Source organism: Diceros bicornis, chromosome 9 (genome assembly GCF_020826845.1).
Source record: "Diceros bicornis minor isolate mBicDic1 chromosome 9, mDicBic1.mat.cur, whole genome shotgun sequence".
In the NCBI taxonomy this organism is placed as follows: domain Eukaryota; kingdom Metazoa; phylum Chordata; class Mammalia; order Perissodactyla; family Rhinocerotidae; genus Diceros; species Diceros bicornis.
Genome location: NC_080748.1, coordinates 75,472,703 through 75,496,086, shown reverse-complemented (window position 1 = coordinate 75,496,086; position 23,384 = coordinate 75,472,703). Strand labels below are relative to the sequence as shown.

At 36.6% G+C, this 23,384-nt stretch overlaps 1 protein-coding gene across 1 annotated transcript in view; it reads right to left on the bottom strand.

Annotated features, from left to right (window-relative positions):
* TM9SF2 (transmembrane 9 superfamily member 2) overlaps positions 1-23,384 on the bottom strand; it is a 56,759-nt gene that overhangs the window by 24,310 nt on the left and 9,065 nt on the right. The window contains exons 2-9 of the mRNA XM_058548422.1: positions 19,522-19,589; positions 17,420-17,513; positions 11,396-11,523; positions 6,222-6,351; positions 5,055-5,179; positions 4,030-4,141; positions 2,313-2,392; positions 988-1,096 (exon numbers count right to left, since the gene is read on the bottom strand). Coding sequence (XP_058404405.1) covers positions 988-1,096; positions 2,313-2,392; positions 4,030-4,141; positions 5,055-5,179; positions 6,222-6,351; positions 11,396-11,523; positions 17,420-17,513; positions 19,522-19,589 — 846 coding nt within the window. The remainder of the gene's footprint in view (positions 1-987; positions 1,097-2,312; positions 2,393-4,029; positions 4,142-5,054; positions 5,180-6,221; positions 6,352-11,395; positions 11,524-17,419; positions 17,514-19,521; positions 19,590-23,384) is intronic.

The window sequence follows — 23,384 nt, the reverse complement described above, 5'->3', positions numbered from 1 at the left end:
GAGGGCTGTGATCAGGAGTGAAATGATCTGACATGTTTGAACAGCTTTGCTCTGACCACTAAGAGACTGGAGGGAGGAAAAGAATGGGAGCAAGAGTAGAAACAGGGTTGCCCCAGCCAGATCCCAAGGCACTTCTGTACAAATTAAGAAAAAAATTCCATTAACTCAGCAATTATTTGGAATCGCCAATTATAAACAGAGTAGTCTTGGAAATTACTAAAATATTTAGTAAGACATACAATCAACAAAAATCATAGAAAAGAGACTGTAGAGTAGAAGTGCAAAAAGCCTACAAACATTAACATGTTCTTTTTCTAATTAGAACAAGACAGAAAGGTTGGTGGAAAACGCTAAGAAGCTGGGGAAAAGAACACAATGAAAATCTGAGTTTTATGTATTCATTACAAGTCACTGTGATTCTTGCGGAAATTTTGTTAAAGAGCTGCTATGAAATGAAAAAGTATAAAATGTATAACATTATGCAACTTAAAATGTCTGAGAATAAATGACATTTTAAATGCTTTGAATATACCAAAAGGTCGAACCAAAAGGTTGAAATGACAAAAATTCAGTGAAAATTAATTTTAAAAAATTAAACACACACACAAATAAAAATTGCCTGGGAGTTGTTCCATTCAGCTTCGCCATTTCACAAACTGGGTGTATGCTGGGAATGGAGACTCTGACGGAGCTGACGGCACATAAGACGGCACAGAGCTGGAGCTGTGCACCCTCACCATTCTGCACCATTCTACTGACACAGATAAGGCTATGAACAGTTTGGCTCTGAATGTTGTGGCAACTACATTTCTAGGGAATATCAATTCTTAAGGATCATTTTCTTACTTTAAAATGTGATTTAAGATAACTTTTGAGAAGAATGTTTTAGAAGCAGATTCTGTCTAAAGCTGTTATTTAAACTTTTTCCAAAGAAAAAATAAAGACTAGCCTTGGCAGACCAAAGAATAGTTCAGATGTTTCACTCACCGTAGAATCCATCTGATTATATCTGGCAATATCTTTATGCAGTGTCCGTAGCATAATCATAGCCACCATTCCAGACAAGAAGAGGACAATGACCAGGGAATTCATGATGCTGTAGAAATAAGCATGTCAGGATTAATATGTAGCTTAATCTTTGAAACAATGAAACTTTTAAAACTGCTGAGTAACATTAAAACAGCATTAATCAAAATCAAAATTAAGATGACCTATAATCCAACAAGCCATCCCTGGTGATCTAGTGGTTAAGATTTGGTGCTCTCACAGCTACAGCCAGAGTTCATTTCCCAATGAGGGAACCACACCACCTGTCTGTCAGTTGTCACACTGTGGGAGCTGCGTTTTCCTGTGATGCTAAAACCTATGCCACTGCTATTTCAAATACCAGCAGGGCCACCCACGGTGGACAGCTTTCACTGGAGCTTCCAGACTAAGACAGACTAGGAAGAAGGACCTGGCCACCCACTTCTGAAAAACTTGGCCATGAAAACCCTATGAATGGCAGCAGAGCATTGTCTGATACAGCACGGAAAGGTGAGAGACTGGTGCAAAAACACCGGGCAGGGTTCTGCTCTGCTGTACACAGGGTCGCTAGGAGTCGGAATCAACTCGACAACACTAACAACAAAATCCAACAAATTAAATAAACTGTGTTCTGTCATGTTTCCTTCTAGTAGATACATAACTTCATATGTTTATCATAATATAGTTTTGTGGTCTGTTGTGAACTGGAATTTCTTTTGACAACGGTCAACATTATTAAATAACTACCATGCCCAAATCAGTACAACGCAAGCTGTGAAAATCAACAAAGCACTGGTCCATACCCTCAAGAAATTTACTGAAGAACAAATTTACTCAGTAAATTAATGAGTGTCAAAAGGGTAGTCAACAAAGTAGGAAAAGGGGAGTGACGGCACCATGAACAGCTTTCTAGATAAGTTTTGAGTCATGCTTTGAAGAGAGAATAATTATAAGTAAATAGCCATAACAACAGCAGCAGCTTCTGTTTACTGAGTACTCTTTCACACCAGGTAAGGAGCTCAAATGCTCTGTTTCATTACGTCCTGTAATCCTTAGAACAGTCCCATGAGGCAGGTATTTCTAGATAAAGAAATGGACTCTGAGAAACTGAGTGGCCTGGCCTGACTCACAACCAGTGACTTAAAGCCAGTATTGAACCCAAGTCTATCTGATTCAAAAGCCCAGACTTTTGAATAACTGGAGAGGATTAGAATGAATGAGATGTTCAGGGAGACAAAGAGTAGAATAAGTACAGAGCATAAAGCAGATTAACTCTGCACTCTTACCTAAACCACTGAATGTGGGTATGAGGCATAGATTCCAGAATATAGTCCCATCTAGACGCCCATCTGATATTTTTCTCTTCCTAGAGGGATTAAAAAAAATAAAACAAAACTCTTTCAACAAGCATTTGCTGACAAAGTATATTAAAAATCTACAATTTTCCATTCACAGCTTGACCTTCCATTTAGTCAACAAATAACTAATTTTTAATTATCATAACTTATGTTAGTAACGAGATTCAGGGAAATTCAGATTTACTCAAGTCTCAGGAAAATCAGGACGAGATTAAGCAGTAAATAAAAAATGCTAAGAGTTCACAAAAGTACCTAGTTACTTGTATTTTTTAAAAGTCTTGCTTTAAATTTTAACTAGTAAAGCTTTATTTTAGATGTCAAAACAGAGCTATATTTAATTTTTTCAGAAAACTGAGTGGAATAACTTATTCTTTATTCTCTTTGATGCCATCTACCTATGCCTATGAGACAGCTAACCAGACCAGAGTCATAACCTAGATACACCGAGTATCTGGCAGGTGTCACCCACACTGAGCTCTAAATTTTGCAAGGCTTGCAAAATTACGCACTAAATGGGAATAGCAAACATCACTACTATATGGATTGCCAAGGCAGTTTAGTAAAAATAGAGGTGAAGGGGCCGGCCCGGTGGCGCAAGTGGTTAAGTGCACATGCTCTGCTGTGGTGGCCCCAGGTTTGCCGGTTTGGATCCTGGGCACACACCGATGCACCGCTTGTCCAAGCCATGCAGTGGTGGCGTCCCATATAAAGTGGAGGAAGATGGGCACGGATGTTAGCCCAGAGCCAGTCTTCCTCAGCAAAAAGAGGAGGATTGGCAGATGTTAGCTCAGGGCCGATCTTCCTCACAAAAAAAAAAAATAGAGGTGAAATATTGCCTAAGATTCTCATAAAATGAACTTTTACTTTCCTCCTAAGAAACTTCTCCATTAATGAAAACCCTCCCTTGAATTCCCTAAGAACCTATGTAAATCCTCTACCATCAGGAAATTTTCCCTTTAAGTTTATACTCAAATCCTGATTTAAAAAATGGTGTTGTTCTCCCAAATGCTTGCTGCATATATCTTTGACATTTCCATACCATCCTCTGGGCCTATTTTCTACATTTTGTCTTATATGTATCTCTCATGCTTAACACCTAATCAAGCTCAATTCTCCAATTTCCTATACTGCTCATTTAAATGAAGACTTAGTTTCAAGTATGATTATGTTGCCTGGTGCACTGACAAACTAGTCCAGAAATCAGCTCATTAAAACCTTATCTACTTGGGGCCAGCCCCGTGGCTTAGCGGTTAAGTGCACGCGCTCCACTACTGGAGGCCCGGGATCCGAACAGGGATCCCGGGCGTGCACCGACCGACACACTGCTTCTCTGGCCATGCTAAGGCGGCGTCCCACATACAGCAACTAGAAGGATGTGCAACTATGACGTACAACTATCTACTGGGGCTTTGGGGGAAAAAAAAAGAGGAGGAGGATTGGCAATAGATGTTAGCTCAGAGCCGGTCTTCCTCAGCAAAAAGAGGAGGATTAGCACAGATGTCAGCTCAGGGCTGATCTTCCTCACAAAAAAAAAAAAAAAACTTTATCTGTTTGACAAGTTTAAACATAAATATTTTTAATTAGTTTAAGTAGTATGAATTTAAAATCAATTTCTGAGTTATACTAAAAATAAAAACAAACTCACCAGGAAGCTAACAGAATAAGTATAGGCAATTTTGATCTCCCCAGAAGCCTTGTTACTTATATCCATGGGGGGTCCAGAGCAGTCCGGTTTATCTATATGGGTATGTTTGAAGCTGTGGGAAGAAACATTTTGGCAAGATGCTGATAAACTACAGTTTAAAAAAAAATGGGGCAGAGTAAACGTTAGAGATTTTGCACATATTTCACAATGCTGCTGAGAGAAGTGAAATTATTCATGTCATGTTTAAGAGTACAAATATTTTATTTCATATAAATAATGGGCTTAGTTATAAATATGTGTACAAAATTATTATTCAAAATTAGAAACGAACTTGGAAACACTATACTTGAGCATTAAATAATCTTAAAAAAAATAAATACAAACACTGAGTGAGTTTAAATTAACTGCCATCTTTTATGGCATGCATTTTTTTACTACCAGTGGCCTGAGAAAATGGCTAATTCAACAGGGAGAAGTCATGGAAAAAATGGAAAATTCAATCAAAAAAGGATCTCTGATAGGTACTTTCACACTACAAATATCGACAACTTGAAGAGATGCCCTTTCAATGCTTGTCATATACTGGCATCTAACACTGCATGGAGACTTTCAAAATGACAGCATTAATCAGCTCATTTGAGCCTCTGATGAGTGGTCAAGTTGCAAATATCTGAGGCAACGCTTTTCCATTGTAAAAGGGAACACTGTCCCAACCACTCACGTTCTCCATTCCAGGCCGACATGGAAAAGCTGTCAAAACCTCCTGATTGAAAAGCAAAACAAAAAGGCACCTTGGCTTGACCACTTACCATGACAGGGAAATAAACATTTGTGGGGTTTCTCTAACCAACTCATAACTCAATGACAAATCATGCTAAAGGGAGTTTTAGTGAAATCAATCCTGAAATGCTAGATTATATGCTAGAAATACTGATTAAGGAAAAAGTTAATTGGGCCTCAAATATTTATTCTTTGGGCCTAAATTTCAGTTTATTTATTTACTTTTTATCTATTTGTATAGTTACCTTTTTGGTTCAAGTTTAGCAGCCACTAATCTTGCTCCCATGGAGCCAGTTTCAACAACATGATAGAATATTTTGATGTCAACATGGTTGAAGATGTAAAATGTATCTCTTTCATGGAATTCTGACTGTGGAACAGAACATAAAGGTAGAAAACTGGCTATACACGAGTCAAAACAAAACTTTAAAATGAGCCACAACAAGTAGGAAAATTTAAGCTTGGACAGAATTTTAATCCTTCCCCATAAAAATGTTTAAGTTTTAAACTTAAACTCTTCACAAGCCAAAAATTAACTGGCAGAGGTAAAAATTATGCTTCTTTAATGTTTTAATTCTTACATAAAACTTAACAAGTACCTGTTAAAAAGAACACATCTAATATTCTAGGTTTTCTCTTGTGATAAAAATCAACAAAATGAATTTTAATATATTACATGTTATGAGCATGCTAAATCTTACACATTTAAACACTTTCCTCCATGTAAGCTTGTAACTTCAGACTAATCTAAACCAATAACCTAAATTATTCAACTGTCTCTAGTCAAGTCTCACGATAGCATTAACCAATATAACCAGTTGCAAGATCAAGCTTATGCTAACTTCTACTACTAGGTCATATTCATTAAGAGACTAAATCAGGTTGACCTGATTACACAAAATTTAATTTAATATATATTCCCTAATGATTTTAATTACTTTCTATATTAATGTCTTCACTTTATTATTCTGTTTTTAAATGTAAAAGAATGGCCTCAAAGACAGATATCTTTTAAAAAAAGGTATAATACCAAACTTTTACAAAACAGTATTTCATGGACTTAAATTTGCAATACAAATTTCATGGATTTATAATGAGGTCTTATTGGCACATCACTATCTGCTTTTTTTATATTTAAGACTTATGAATCTAACTTTAAACAGCGTCAGAATATACAAAAGTCCTAGCCCTTAGCACATAACAGACACTCTCAGTAAATGGTGAACTAAATTTGAATTATTTTAGTTCTAGAGTTAAATTTATACACTGTTAACCTGACTTAAGATATAAGTAGTTGTACTTCAGAACATCTGAATTATACTCACTGGATGAATATAACAAAAATTGGTCAAGACTCCTTTTACCAAAAAGCCACATTTTAAAAAGTTGCACAGAATTTATTATGAACTTACATTAATGACACAGGCATCTTTTGCACGGCCTTTATCTGTAATGTAACAGCCAATAGGAAATCCAGGATTACAGAACCTCTGACCATCTTCAACATCATAACACCACGTTACAGGCATATTATCCACAATCCTATGCACAGAAATAAAAGTCAAGTTAGAATCACCAAACCTGACTAAGAATTACTGCCCAAATCGGTGTCATTGCTTTGTAAAATTTAAATGTCTATGAATGCCTTAAGATGCCAAAACGACAATCAAAGAATTCTGATGAAACGTGGTATTTCAAAAGTAACAGCATTATGCCAGCATCTGATAACACTGTAGAGAGGAAAAAACTTGAAAGCTTTTTTGATGCGATAAATGTATGTAGGAAAGGGAGTTTTATAAATTAATTTATTGCAATTGCTAATTTAACAATATTACTATCTAGACACCCTTTAAGTATAATTTAACTTTAGCAGAACACTTAAAGCTCTAAAAATGTTCAAAGCAATATATCTAGTTCCTCGGGAACAGTTTACGAAACAGTTTAGAAGCAAATGTCTTTTACTACTCAGGTAATTCAATAAAAAGGAGAAGCATATAATTGCAAGACGTGGGAAAATATTCAATTTAAGGGCCAGGTGAAAATTATAGTATTATCTATTAAAACTGTGTAAATCCAACTTATGTCTAAAAGAATTGCTGCTACAAAGCCAGAGAAACAAATCTTTCAAGTTCTATAGTGAAAAAGAACTTTCTTTTAAAAAAAGGATAAAGGTAAAAAAGAAAGTTCTGTGGCACTGTACTAACTACATTAAAGTCCAAGTATGTGGTCCCCTACGCCCAGAGTGCACTGCAAGATACAAATAAAAAAAATTACTAAAAATATACTAGCTGTATTACAATCATAAGATGACACTCCGGGGTATGTTTTATTTGTTAATTAATGTATGCCTTAGGAAGTAAAATTATGATTCTATATTCACCCAAGGTGTACATTAATGACCTAATAAAACATGTGCCGTCACATTTAAATGCTATTTAACAGTACCCAATGTACCAAATTTTAGAATCACCTACACTATTAAGTTGCTTATTATTATAACCAGCAGGCTAGTAGTTCCCATGAAAAGACCATAAAATATTAGCAGCATAAAAGCAATGCTATATAAAATAAATAATTCAGATTTTCTGGAGGCCTAAGGAATCAGTTAATTGCTTTAATTTTTCAAATAGAGAATGAAGTTTAATCAATGAATATATACTAGCAATATATTAATTGTAATACCTTTATGCTATCATATCAGAGAAAGTACTACATAAAAATTATAGTGCTAGTTACAAAATGAGGAATTAAGGGGCAATTTAGGTTTTTTAAAAGCAAATATCCTAAATTTATCATTTATATAATGCCTTGACACAATAACTTTTCCTAGTAATAGGAAGCATTAAAAAAACAACAAACCCTTGGAAATAAATGCAAAAAAAATAATTTTTAATTACTGCCTTGCTAAGTTAGGGAGTAGTATTTATTTGAACTTCTAACTCCAAAAAAAATTAAGAATCAATTTTCAACTGATATAGTGAAAAAGAGTATAAGAGGAGGACTCAAAAGGATAAAGTTTGAATGACTGGCCCCATATTTCACCATTAAGGACTCCTTTCCATTATTTCTCTCCACCCTCCACGGATTCCATTTGAAACACTTCTGTCAATCAATTTTCATTTATTAATAACTTATTTTCCCAATAAATTAATTAAATTGCAAAAGTTTCTGCTCTAAATGGAATAACCTATGTCGCCACAATACACTCAGAAAATTGCAGCCAAAAAGCAAAGAAACTCGGCATTTAAGTTGTTCTACATATTTTTTTTTTTTTTTTTTTTTTTTTTTTTTTTTTTTTTTTTTTTTGTGAGGAGATCAGCCCTGAGCTAACATCCGCCAATCCTCCTCTTTTTTTGCTGAGGAAGACGGCCCTGGGCTAACATCTGTGCCTATCTTCCTCCACTTTATATGGGACGCCGCCACAGCATGGCTTACCAAGCAGTGCGTCGGTGCGCGCCCGGGATCCGAACCAGCGAACCCCGGGCCGCCGCAGCGGAGCGCGCGCACTTAACCGCTTGCGCCACTGGGCCGGCCCCTGTTCTACATATTTTTAATATGAGTAAACATACTATTCATTAAGATTCTGATTTTTGAAAATAGCTCATCATTTCCCTTTGCTAACTTGGTGGGATCTAGGACTGGAACTCACTAAACTATCTTCAAAGACCCCTCTCTAACCAATAAGCTATAGTCCTGTGGTTCTATGATACTAAAAAATTTAAGTACTCTGATAACTAGTTAAATAATTATACTTTTATAAATAAAATGTCACAAAGATTTGGAAACAGGCAAGAAGTATAATCACAAACCATGTAGACTATAGTTGAAGGGAATTCAAGTGTCTGGTGCTGGTATCAAAACATTAGTCAGTCTCAGGAATAAAGTTGCTTAAGTAGTTGACAGAGTAGGCCAAGTAGATCCTCAAACTATGTTCTAAAGCCCAAATAAGAATAATAAGTATTTATCAATTTAGATAGGAAAATTAACTATTGTTAATTAACTGACTGTTCTCTATAACAAGAATGAGTTGACATATTAACCAATATCCAGGCATTTTAATCATTTAAAAGACAGCATGGTTAAAATGTTATGGGGAAAAAATCACGGTTCATTCATGTGATACAACTATGAAAAAGAATGAGGTAGATATAGACCTACAGATATGCTTTACACAGGAAAATGCCCATATTTTCTTAGATGAAATAAGGTGTAGAATAATGTGTACAATATTTCAGTTGTATTATTTAAAAAAGATACACACCTTTTTATATACGTGCGTACGCATAGAAAATCTGGAAACATACATGAGAAACGAGAGTGCTACCTCTGGGGAAGAGGATTAAAGAAGCTGAGGGTGGTAGAAGACTCTTACTTTTTATTTAATATTTTCCTGCACTGCTCACATTTTTTCACAGGCATGTATGTATTGTTTTATAATTTAGAAAATGATCATGCTCTCCCCAAAATGTCTTAGTGCAAAGGCTTCATTCACAATAAAATTCCATAACAGAACACCATACTTTTTAAAGATCTTTCAGATTTCTAAAGGTTCATGGTATTTTATCTGTCAACTCTGTTATCTATACTTAAAATCAAATTACATAGTAAAAACTTTCTGAAATAATCAAGGACAGAAATATACTCAATTAATGGTTCAAATAAATTCATCAATGTGAATCAACATTTTCCAAACGTGTAATGAACTTATTTAAGGACTAAAGCCTATTGCCTAGAATGAGCAGACTATGTATTTGTGATATGGCTTAGATTTTTTGTTAATAGATTCAGACTTGAAATCAGAAACCTTTCTGATTCAACTACAAAATCGTTATTTACCAGCACTTTTTCAGTCTATTTTTTTAAGCAGAATAGTTTAAGCTTGCAATCGATATAATTATCCTAAATTGTTTAGTAAATTTTACTATCAAATGTTTTTTAACTTTGTAAACTATTCTAAATTATTTATTCTTCTTGTTATTAAGCATCTTGGACCTATGTTAATTGCATCATAAACTAGTCAAAAATATTTCTGAGTACTTTACTGTGAGGAAGCTACTGAAGAAGAACTCCTATTACCTTTAGGAGCAAGACTCTAAACAATATTCTAAGAACAGACAGTAAAAGAGATAGCTAAAAATGACCCCTAGGCCTTAAGAGTCATAGTCAACAAAAGAGCAGCTGTTAGTGTAAATGAAGGTGGATGGGGCTAATATGAAAAGTATTATAAGAACTGAGCCTTAAATATGATTTTGAAGGTTGCAAAGAACAATTTGAAGGAAAGAGAAAACATCAAGGGAAATTTCAATTACTTACAAATAAGCAAATATATCCCAAGTTACAATGATTCAGCAATTAAGTGGTACTCTCACAGGAGCTTAGAGGAAAAAAGCTCTTGGCTTACCAGAACTTCCTGTATGCACTCAGAGTCAGATGAGAAAGCAGCTGACACAAGTGTAATGGGAAGTTTCCTTCCTTGTTCTAATGGAGCCCCACTATGGGAAACTAGTTTCTACGTGATACGGGTGTATACTACCCAGGTCTGGCCAATCAGAGTGAATCCCCCTAACCACAGACTAGCACAGGGATGGGCATGTGCCCCAAGTTTGCCCCTCCCTAGGACGGACTTTTTGTTCTATGTGTATGGAGGGAAAGAGGAAGAGGAGCTGAGGGGCAAGATGGAACGAGAGGCTCCACCCACAGTATTTGAGCCACAGGATCTGGTCATGTCCAAACTGAGATCAAGCGTTCCTAACCTCGCTGGGTGTGAGCAGACGGGTCAATATAAGAACTGACAGGACAAACATTCAAGAGGAAGTACATGAAGAGAGCCTTCCTGTTCACCACCTCTACCATCTTATACTTTTAGTAAGAGGCAAACCATACATAAACTACGACCCCACACAGAATACAGGCATTTGTCAGCAAAACTATCTGGAAGCATAATAATAGTTATACTTGAAAAGTTGCATTTTGAGACCCCTTTCTCAAATTCTATGTTTGAATACTGTATAATAAGTAAATAGTACATTGGAAGCAAAAATAAAATAGTTTTAATTTTTGATTATGACACAAACTGGTAAAGACTTTATTAATGTTACATCATGTTTATAAAATAAAAAACAGGTTACACAAAATACAAGTGTTTTATTTGAAGTAGATGCTATTTACCAAACATCAAAGAAAATTTAAATTTTGTTTTCCCATGGTCTTTTTCATGGCCTACAAGTATAAAATAACAGTATTTTTCTAGAAGATTGATCCAGGTCCTTTCCTCAAAGTGTAAATATGCTCCTGTTAACTAAATATGAATACAAAAAGTGCTCTAGGTACCACATGCATGCACCAAAAGAAACACCAGATATTACAGAAATCTAAGGTTAAAAGATGATACTTTAAGCTGTCAACCTAAGTAATCCTCTGGCAAGTAAAAGTCACTACACTTCATTCTATTACTAGCAACAAAAAAAGGAAATCACTTAATTTGCTATACTTTAAAGAGTCAATGAAGTAATTTATACATTCAATGAAACAGAGGTTTTTATCTTGAAACGGAAAAAGCCCAAAATCCCAAATCTCCATGTCTTACCAGTGATGTTGATAATTCAGTAACATGCTTTTTTTCAGGAATTCTAACTTTTGTTTGTCTTCAGCTTTCTCTGTATGGTATGTTTTCGTACAAACAAGCTTACAAGTCTCTTCCGTTTTAAATGTAAACTGTATTAAAATAAAGTGGAAAGCAAATTAAGAAGAAATATCCAGGTCCTTCACAACTATACCATAAAGAGAGTAAAAATGCTGGTCTCATTACATTAAGTGCATTAATATTGATAATCATTTTTAAATTCCTCATAGCTCAATCAGATTTAAATTTCAATCCTAGTCTTTCTTTAGAAACTTAAGTCATCAATCTTTCTTTTGATAAGTAAGTTTTTATTTTTAGTTTTGACAATTTCAATCTACCCACCTTTTAAATGTGACTAAGTTCTAGAAGGGAAAAAAACCCACATGTAGAACAAAATGGAACATCAGTATCTCCACAGTAATGTCCCCTGATCATGTTTTGGAAATTATGGAGTTGAAGGCTTTCTAATAATAAGCAGACAAGTTTTTAAGTCCATATATTCATTCAGTGGGTATTCGTTAAGTGCCCACTATGTGTCAGGTGATGGAGATTCAGCAGCAAGTAACACAGACTGTGATGACACAAGAAAAAGTCAAATTCGGATGTTTAAAAATCAGAGTAGGGGCCGGCCCGGTGGCGCAAGCGGTTAAGTGCGCGCGCTCCGCTGCGGCGGCCCAGGGTTCGCTGGTTCGGATCCTGGGCGTGCACCGACGCACTGCTTGGTAAGCCATGCTGTGGCGGCGTCCCATATAAAGTGGAGGAAGATAGGCACCGATGTTAGCCCAGGGCCGTCTTCCTCAGCAAAAAAGGAGGAGGATTGGCGGATGTTAGCTCAGGGCTGATCTCCTCACAAAAAAAAAAAAAATAAAAAAAAAAAAAAAAAAAAAAATCAGAGTAAACCTGATTCATTTTACTCACATTTGAAAAGATGGTCAATTTTCAGGATTTTATTTAATAATAAGCTTGAAAGAAACAGTAAAGCTGAAACAAAAATTGTTAATTTTTTAAACCAAAGTTTAAAAACTAAGGACTCCTCCAATTTTGAAGTCTAGGAACTATTTCATGTGTGTAAAAATAAAGATGTTTACAACATATTATATAACGTAGGCTTACTTTTTCAGGATCCATTTATGTCTTAATTTTAAAAATATATTTTCTAGTTTTCTGAAGGCTATAATTTACTAACTATACATAGTCCATAACCATATACCCTTTAATAAATTCAAACTTTATTACATATGGTTAAAAAAACAACTTTGCATATGTTTCACTTCAAAGTAGGCCATTCTTTTGTACATTACTTACTAAAACCCCTAAACCCAGTTTCTGTGCACCAACTGACAAACATTTCAAGTGTAGCCCACTGCTGCCACCTGTCAACCAATAGTTTAGTTTTAGCCGCATAGCTACTTCTGTAAATACAGCAATATTTGTGCAATTATTTAATATTTTTAACCTTATATGAACCTTATAAGTTCCCTTTTAAAGAGTGGAAAATGAAAAAAGTATACATACTAAGGAATCAGAGGGATAGGTGTCAAAATTAAGCAGAGAGAGACATTATTAGCTACACCAAAAGTGGCCAATCTTAAACTTCAACCCAATGCTTACTGGGTTTAGGCAAGTCAACTGTGTGTTCAATCGTGAAGGAAAATAGCAAAACTAAACATGTTTAATCATAATAATAAACACTTATTACCTCATGTAATCCTCCTAACAATCCTATGAGGTAGTCTCCTTTGCTGAATCATCCTCATGTTCCTGACCTATTAACACTGAGTGCCCCAAGGCTCAATCCTTGGAATTCTTTTCTTCATTATTTCTATCACTTCCTTGGGGATCTCATCAATTCCTGGCTTTTTTTTTTTTATAATTTTATTTATTTATTTTTTCCCCCAAAGCCCCAGTAGATAGTTGTTATGTCATAGCTGCACATCCTTCTAGTTGCTGTATGTGGGACGCGGCCTCAGCATGGCCGGAGAAGCGGTGCGTCGGTGCGAGCCCGGGATCAAACCAGGGCCGCCAGCAGCGGAGCATGCGCACTTAACCGCTAAGCCACCGGGCCGGCCCAATTCCTGGCTTTAAGTACCATTTATACACTGCTAGGCTGAACCTATCCTCCAAACTCCAGACACATATATTCAACTGTTTACTCAACATCTCTACTTGGATGCCTAATAAACATGTCACACTTAATGTTTCCATAACTAACTCTTTCCCATTCCCCCCAAACCTGCTATTCCCAGAGACTTTCTCATCTTAGAAAAGAGAAACTCCACACCCCATGTCCCATCCCTCAACAAATTCTGTTGGCCACACCATCAAAACAGAGCTAGTTTCTGAGATTCTGACTGCTTCACAACCCCTACCCCAGCATGCCCATGGTCTGATCCTCTATCAGGTCATACAATATCGTAATGATTGTGAGAGCCTCCTAACCAGTCTCCCGGTTTCTCTCCTTGCTCTCTCAATGGTCTATTCTCAACACAGCAGCCCTAGCGATCCTGTTAAAATCTAAGCCTATTCAAAATCCTCCAACGCTAACCATTTCCCTCAGATGTACAGGTCAAAGTCTTTACAGTGGCCCATGAGGCACTATAAGATGTGGTCCCGTTACTTCTTTGCCCCACTTCCTTCTATTCTCTACCTTGCTCACCTGCTCGAACTGCACCACCGTTTTTCTGTACCTTGAACACACCAGGCAAGCTCACATCTTGGAACCTTTGCATTTGCTGCTCTCTTCACTCAGAAAACCTTCCCCCCAGATATTCACATGGCTCATTCCCTCACTTGCTTCTGGTCTTTTGCTCAAATGTCACCTTCTCAGTAAGACTTTCTCTCGCCAATTTAAAACTGCCAATTCTCCATCCACCTTCTCTGACCACCTTCTCTGATTTATTTTCGATGGTTCTTTCATCAGCAACTGACATATTATATATCTTGGTAATTCATTTTGTTTCCTTCTTCTCATCATAATATAAATCTCTCCCACAAGGGCAGAGATTTTTGTCTTGTTCACTGCTGTCTCCCACACCTACCATAGTGCCTGGCACAAGAAAGGCATGCAACAAATGTGTTAACTGAGTGAATGAATGAGTATGAGTGGTTAGACTTGAGAGATTTATGATTCTGTGAAATGTGGCTCCAGCTTCACATAACTCACACACACACACAATGTCTTGCACTGTTGCTTTCCTGACCTCAACAGAAGTCATGGATAAAAGATGGCAAAGCAAATTTACGGTTTTGTTTTGTTGCTAGTTGTTACCATCGTTTTTACTGCAGATCTAAAATAAGGCAAAATTAGGGGCCAGCCCGTTGGCGTAGCAGTTAAGTGTGTGCACTCTGCTGCAGCGGCCCAGGGTTCAGATCCTGGGCACACACCGACACACCGCTTGTCAAACCATAGTGTGCCGGCATTCCATATAAAGTAGAGGAAGATGGGCACGGATGTTAGCTCAGGGCGAATCTTCCTCACACACAAAAAATAAATAAATAAAATAAAATAAGGCAAAATTCTTTGAAAATAAATGACAAAGAATCAATACTGAATCAATATTGAAAAATATGGGTCAATATATTTATGGTTGGCTTGAAAAAGAAATCTGATCTCTTAACCCCATGTTTCTGTTTACCTATGCCTTGGTCTTAAGAAATGCCTGCTCTGTCTCTTTAAGCTTGGAGCTTAAAGAATTTGTTTTAGCACAGATATTGATCCTAAAAAATTCACGGAAAATGTTAGGTGCACACCATTCTTCATTTTAAAGCACTCTTCTGTTCTTCTATTTTACCTCAACTCCTAAGACAAAATCACACCTGAAAAGCATTTTTATAGGGCTAAAAGAAGGGTCCTTTGCATAAGCAAGGCATAGTCTTTACACATAAATAAATGTACATGAATGGGATCCTACTAAGGAAGTAATTTGCCTTTAAAGTCTGCCCCAAAGGGACAAAACTTCTCCATGGATTTGAAGATTTTGCTGGCCTTCCCTCTGTTTATTGCTATCCCTTACGGGCTGTTTACTACTAGAGACTCCTCTGGCCCTCAAGTTCACTAAGGGTGTTACTGACACTCTTTTCTTCCATCATTTCTCAAGGCCAAGGAAAAAGTAAACAGAAAGATGAGACAGAGAGGCCAGAGGAGTATTTTAAGTTGATTGCATAATTTAATAAATATGCCTGAAAATCACCCTTTTATATAAAAAGAATGCAATAACTGGGGCCGGCCCGGTGGCGCAAGCGGTTAAGTGCGCGCGCTCCGCTGCGGTGGCCCGGGGTTCGCTGGTTCGGATCCCGGGCGCGCACCGACGCACTGCTTGGTAAGCCATGCTGTGGCGGCGTCCCATATAAAGTGGAGGAAGATAGGCACCGATGTTAGCCCAGGGCCGTCTTCCTCAGCAAAAAAAGAGGAGGATTGGCGGATGTTAGCTCAGGGCTGATCTCCTCACAAAAAAAAAAAAAAAAAAAAAAAAAAAAAAGAATGCAATAACTTCGAAAGTAATCTTTCAAAATATCACATCAAGGGGATGTTACACAACTAATATGCTTGCCCTGCTCAATATGACCCATGTCCACACACTGAGTTCCTTGTTCCCCAGTGACTTCACCCCATAGGCCTTCAAATCTACTGTCTTTGAAAAATTAAAAAATTACTAGCATCTTTAGGGTAGAAAATTTCAAATTACAATATTTTAAGAGGACACACTTACGGCTGAAAACTATAAACTTGTAGTGAATTAAACCTGCACAATTATGTGTCTTTTCCCCCAGTGCTTCACAGTGTAGGTATAGTGCTGGAAAGCACAGTGCTGGAGGGAGTAAAATGCTTAGTGGGACTAATCTAGGCTTGGGGATTTGCTGGACAGATGCTCAATGTAATAAAGTGCCAAGGGAGATAGATGACGGTGCGTAGTGAGAAAGCAGGGAAGGTGGCTAACTGTGGGGTTTAAGCCAAAAAGAAGGATTTGACACCAAGAGAGGGTGCTATTAGGCTAGAGAATAAAACTAGGGGTCAAGTTAGAGCCACTAAAATGAATGTGCTCATGTGGACAGATACCCAAGGTAGAGAGTTAAAAGAAAAATGCAGAATAATATGTTAAAACATAAATAAGTAAATCTAATTTTTACATATATTGTAAGTGCATGGAAAATTTTAGGAAAGGTTAACAAGAAACTGTGATGTGGAAATGGGGGAAAGAGACTTACTTTTCATTTTATATTCTTCTGTACCATTTAATTTTTTATATGGTGATACATTATTATTATAAACTAGTTTCATTTTTCTAAAAGAGAGAGATGCTATTCTTTGTGCAGCAGGAGAGCAGATATAAAATGAACAGGGGACCGTGCAATGCAGAAGAATAATAGGCTTAACAGATAATAGATTTAAGCGCTAGAATAATTCTGGGTGATGATGTACATATATATTAAAGAGAATATCTTATATTGTGCTTAGTTTGGTTTAACTGATGTCCTGAAAACATATCAAAGATGTTCCAAAAATACTTTTAATAGGCAAAATAGAAAGGTTAGCTTCCCAAAAACCCAGTGGGGAGCCCAAGTAATGCTATACAGTCAGACGTTGGTTAACGACAAGGATACGTCCTGAGAAACATGTCGTTAGGTGATTTTACCCCTCCCAAAGAGGGGAAGAGATGTGGAGCAGCTAGGGCAACTTTTCATGACTGAAGGCTGGGTCCCAGGTCCCTCTGTAAGGTGAGGCAGGAGCTCTGAGAACTGTCCTTTAGGCCACCACCCTATCATCTGTAATACTGGCAGCACGAATGTTCATTAAGACAAACTTATCAACGACATGTCATGGGAAGGGGAGGGATCCTTCTAAACTGTGAATTTAAGAAATTATTCCTAGATGCAAAAGAGAAACGAATTCCTCTTTAGCTATGAGAGCTAAGTTATCTCAGGCTTTTCTGTAAGGGAAAAAATAAATAAATATGCAACTAAATAACTTATGTAACACTGAATACAAACCTTATATGGTGAAGGTTCAATTCTTTCCCCGAATAATACCTGACCAAGATTCTCAGATGGGCGTTTTCCTTCTGATGCCTGGCAAAAATCAAACCTGAAAGAAAGAATATTTAAGTTTTTAAACATAAAAGGCAACAAATATTAAGCCCATAGCCAATCTTGAGGGCAGACTAGGTAGTGATCATCCCAGCAGCTCTAGTAGACCAATAAGAAATATATTCATACTGCAAGTTCCATGTACCAAATCTGCCCAAAACAAAAAACAAAACATCTGAAAATTATGCCTGAGAATGCTTTGATTTCTAAATATTAGTTTTATTTAAGATGTATACTATAGAATTTTTTAAATTGCACATAATTTATTTTTGTTCATTCCAATGATAAAATTATTTATGTCTTTATTCTTCAAGTGAATTTTGCATAACTTATCTCCTTTTGTTATAATTTTCTAATCCAAATCTTTACTTAACAATGACATTTCAGGAAGATGTGTCAAATTTACCTGGGATCCTGCCTCATCCCAATACACTGGCCAACACATCCCAACATGAGAAACATGACTAGACAGACCCTGTGAGAACAGGGAGCTATGGAGAAGCAATAATCAGCCACCTATAAGCTTCTCTCTGTGTTTTAATTCCCTTGAATTACTAACCACATTTTAATAAAGTTTTGTTTAAACAATTACAGCCTAATTTCAGCTTTGCTATAGAAAATTAAAGGTTCTGTGTTTACCCTAGAATAATATGGGAGTACCTGAGACCAGTACAGTAATGGTTACAGATTAGATTCCTAAGAGGAAAATGAATCTCAGGTGATAAAAAACTGGGGCTGGGAAGTCTCCAAATGAAGACTCTCCATCTACTGGATATAAGAGATCCACTGAGTTTTCCCAGGAATATCCACAAAGATTTAAGGAGAGATGTTTATTTATTTAACAAAATTAAAACTAGAAAAGCATTTAAGACTCCAATAGTTATATAAATTATGGTCCTTCCATTCATGAATTTTGTACTCTCTTCTTAATATGCCTCTCGCCTGGGAGCTTGTTAGGCATATTAATTCTTACAGGATAGTCTTATATTTTTGTGTGTGCTTTTTTTCTATAGTGATCACACAATTTTTCTTTCAAAACTCTTAGACACCAGAGAAATTTAGAAGCCAACCAAAATTTAGGAACTTTGTTTTACACCCATTATGGTGTACAGTCACGCACTACATAACAATGTTTCAGTCAACGATGAACTGCATATATGATGGTGGTCCCATAAAATTAGTACCATACAGGACTAGGTGGGTAGTAGGCTACACCATCTAGGTCTGTGTAAGTACACACTATAGGATATTTGCACAATGACGAAATCGCCTAATGATGCATTTCTCAGAACATATCCTTTCACTAAGCAATGCAGGACTGTATAGTGGTCAAATGAATAAAGGATATTCATGCAGCATTTTTAATAATACCAAGAAATGGAAATAATCAAGTGTTCACAAATGGAGAATTAGTGAAACAAATCATACATGGACTCTATACAATCTCTACACAGGAATAATAAATAGTTACTAAAAAGACTGAGATAGCTGTATATTAACACGGACAGATACCCACAATAGATTCAGTGAGAAAAATAAGGTGCAAATCAAATACAACAGCATGAACCTACTTTTGTTTAAAACAGAAATGTATAAATGTGTTATGTACATTAGAATATGCAGAGAAAAAATCTGGAGGGACAGACATCAAGGTAATTACTTCTGGGGATTGATTGTGTGGGACAAAGATTTTGTTTAAAAATGATGTGGGGTTTTTTATAATTAAAAAATTTAAAGAACACAAAATAGCTTTTTGTCCAGTTCAACAAAAAAGGAAATCCATTATTTCAGTTGGTGCTTAGTTGCAAAGTGACATAAAAAGAACATTTCACATTTTAACCCTACCTTGCAAATAAAGAATACCCCTTAAGAAATGTTTTCAGGCTCTGTACATTTTTTAAATACATACAAATTTATCCGTAGCTGTGGAGAAAATAAAGTTCTAAATGTACAAAATTCTGATAATCACATAAAATTTTATATAAAAACCAAGCTGAAAAACTTACGCCGTATATTCATAAGGAAGAACAGATTCCACTGAGTCAAGCCTGTTCACAAACAGTTCTATTTCAGCCTGAAAATGAGGAAACACAGAATCAGAATATACATAACTGGAGATCAAAACTTAAGTCATGCTTAAAACTGAAAAAGAATTTGACATGTTTGAAATGTGAAAAAATTTTATGATATTCGACCCACTTTAATCAATTCTCTTATAAATCCATTCACTGACTAAATTTATACGCACTTAAATTTACAACAAAATAATTTTCAGAGTTGCAAATGTCTCCAATATTGTCTATGCTTTTTAAGTTCTAAAATTTCTAAAAAAATTAAATAAGGTATTTCAACTAAATCATTCATCACATCAATCTAGATGCTGTTTTTAAAAATCCGGTTTTCAAATTCAGTATTTCATTCTATAGCACAAAAATAACTTTTACTGTTAAACGATTTTTTTTTTAACATTCTCACAGCAATTATGAAATGCTGCCAAGTAGGTAGGAAATTTCGACATCAACTCGAGTAGAACTATAATCCCACGCACATGTGTACTCTTAAGCAGACAGGAGATGAACAAGGACAACAATGGTCTAACTTTGGAGGACTGCTTTGATCAATGTGACAATGAACTTCAAGGTAATAAGAAAAAGAAATTCACAAAGGCCAGATCCAGTTCAACCAGGAGGGAGAGAAAAGCTGTATCCATTTCCTAGGAGATATGGGCTAGTTTAAAGCTACATCTTCCAAACGAAGCTCCCAAAATTTCTCCAAGGTGTATCCGAAGTTCCATAGGACCCAAAACACGTACCTTCTCTTTCAATAGGGGCTCACTGCTATTCATGACAGAATTCTTTACTTGAAAAAGCCAGTAAGTAATCTGTGCCCTGAAGTACTTTTGGTGCTAACCAAAAACAATTAAATAGGAGCTGTTTACCTGGGACAGGTATATTTATAGAGTTACACCTCTACGGCTGCCTCTGGACTCTGATCATGAGGCTACCTGGAATGGCATGAAGCCACATTCGTCCTTTTGATCTCATTCACTAGTGCTGCCAGTAGCTCTAAAGGGACCTGTTAACACCCCAAAAGGAAGATAAAATGTTTGATGTACAACACACTAATAATGCACTGCCATTGGAAAAGCAGCAAAATATACTGGGCAAGAGCACAGACTCTGGGGCCAGTTGGCCTGGGTTCAAATCCCAGTTCTACCACTTACTACTTGCGTGACTTTGGTCAACTTATTTAACATCTCAGTTTCCTCACAGGTGGCTCAGTTTCCTTATCTGCAAAATGGGGATAATAGTTATTTACCTCATACGTGTATGAGGATTAAATAAGTTAACATTTATAAAGTACTTCAAATAGTGCCTAACACATCAAGTGCTATGTATTTTTAAATAAATAAAACTAAATAAATTTAACGATATTCAGAACAGGGGATGCCTAAATTACACTGCACATCCACTAAGATGCTCATCCAGTATTTGCGATATACCATGGAAGACATTATTAGCCTTTCTATACAGCACTGAAAACAGTATCATACACAACACCTAAAATTGCACTCATATGAAATGACAACTCAATGGCAACACTGTCTTAAACACAAAAAAATTTAACTGTATCTCTTTGCATAAAATATTCAAGACTATATCATTGGTCATTTTAGCTAAAAAGATAATAGGACATGGCACTTAGGCATTACAGCATGCTTGAATAATTAACACAAATATATCTAACTGTTGTGAAGCCAAAATCCCCAGTTGATGGCTTACTCTGCCAAAATAAACTCTTAAATGAACTGTGCCCTATTCTTACATCTTTCTTTTTTAAAAGGTATGTCATAGAGAATTACAGGCAGAATTCAAGGTTTAGACATCAAAGTTTCATATATATATAGAATGACATTGTTACTTTTCATTAGCTTTTCTGGCCATAAGCATAAATTCTTCAATGACACTCTTCATTTCTTTCCTATGTTCTATAACTGATAGCTTAGAGCTATATACTTTTTTAACTTGTCCAAGACCAAATTAATTTACTACCTCTTGCTGTTTCATAGAACTTTAAGAGAGCTTCTGGAAATACATTCCCATTGACTTGATGTTGTGTTACACACCGGCGCTTAATACTACTGGCAAACTAAAACATTTCACGTTCATTCTCTTTGCTAAATTTAAGATCCACGTTAGCCTCAAGCACTTGTCCTGGAAGTCTGTCTCCACTTTTACCATTCCCTATGGATTTTTCCCCTACCCCACTCCACCCTTAAGCTAATCCACACCACTTTAAATTCCAATTTAAGTTTTTTCTCTTTAAATAATCTTGTCAAAACTTTAGAAATCAGATTCACTGGCTCCCTCTAAGTCTACTGTAAATCTTCAAATAACTCTAGAAGCCAGGAATATTTCTCTTCCAGACGACCATGCTAGTCTTCTGTTTATATAATTCAGCATCATTTTAATTGATTATGATCACACTTACTCCACTTTAGTCTATAACCCAAAGACCCATACACCTTTTCCCTCCCTATTTTCTTATCTGCACATTATTAGTTTTTACCCATCTTACATTTGGCATTTTATCACCAAATCCCCATTAAATTTACCTTATCTATCAACTTTTCCTGATCTGGCGAAGCAGCTTCAAATTCCACTCCTAATAACAAAAAGTGTTAACAATGCCACCTGGGGCCGGCCCAGTGGCACAGTGGTTAAGTGCACACGCTCCACTTAGGTGGGCCCGGGGTTTGCACGTTCGGATCCCGGGCGCGCACCGACGCACCACTTGTCAAGCCATGCTGGGGTGGCGTCCCATGTAAGGTGGAGGAAGATGGGCACAGATGTTGGCCCAGGGCCAATCTTCCTCAGCCAAAAAAAAAAAAAAAAAAGAGGAGGACTGGCATCGGATGTTAGCTCAGGGCTGATCTTCCTCACAAAAAAAAACAAAAAAAAAACCAACAACGCCACCTAACAAGCATATGTTTTAGCCTTGCTTTGTGATTTATAAGGATGTCTACAATTATCAAGAGCTGTCCACAAAATTTTCCAAAATAGCATAATCCAAAAAACAGTTCTCACAAATCTGTCACCTAAAAAACAAAATTAGCCAGCCCTGGTGGTCTAGTGGTTAAGATTCGGTGCTCTCACCACCACAGCCTGGGTTCCTTTCCAGGTCAGGGAACCACAGCATCCGCCTGCTCTTGTCATACTGTGGTGGCTGCATGTTGCTGTGGTGCTGAAAGCTATGCCATCAATATTTCAAATACCAGCAGGGTCACCCATGGTGGACAGGTTTCCAGAGCTTTCAGACTAAGACAGACTAGCAAGAAGGACGTGGCCACCTACTTCTGAAAAAACTGGCCATGAAAACCCTATGAATAGCAGTGGAACATTGTCTGACACAGCACCAGAAGGTGAGAAGTTGGCACAAAAAGACTGGGCAGGGTTCTGCTCTGCTATACACAGAGTTGCTAGAAGTAGGAATCGACTCGACAGCACCAACAACAAAAATACAATTAATTTAACACACAGCATATAAACAAGAAACACTTCAGTTTGGAGGCAACACAGCGTCAGACTGCTGGATTCACTTCAAATCCTAGGTCTACTCTTAATACGTGCTCTTGGGCAAGTAATAATTTTGAACGTGAGGAATGAATGAGATAATAATAAAACAGAAAATAATACAGAAGCTGGTCCATAGTGGTACGCAATAACTATAAGTTAAATGACTAAATAAGCATAGCTATTATTATCTATTATTTTAGAGAAACTGGACATTCCCGAATCTGAATATTTATTAGTATAAGGATAACCAGGAAGGTTTCTGTGAAAGGCGCGCCCTCTGCCCCTCCCATTAA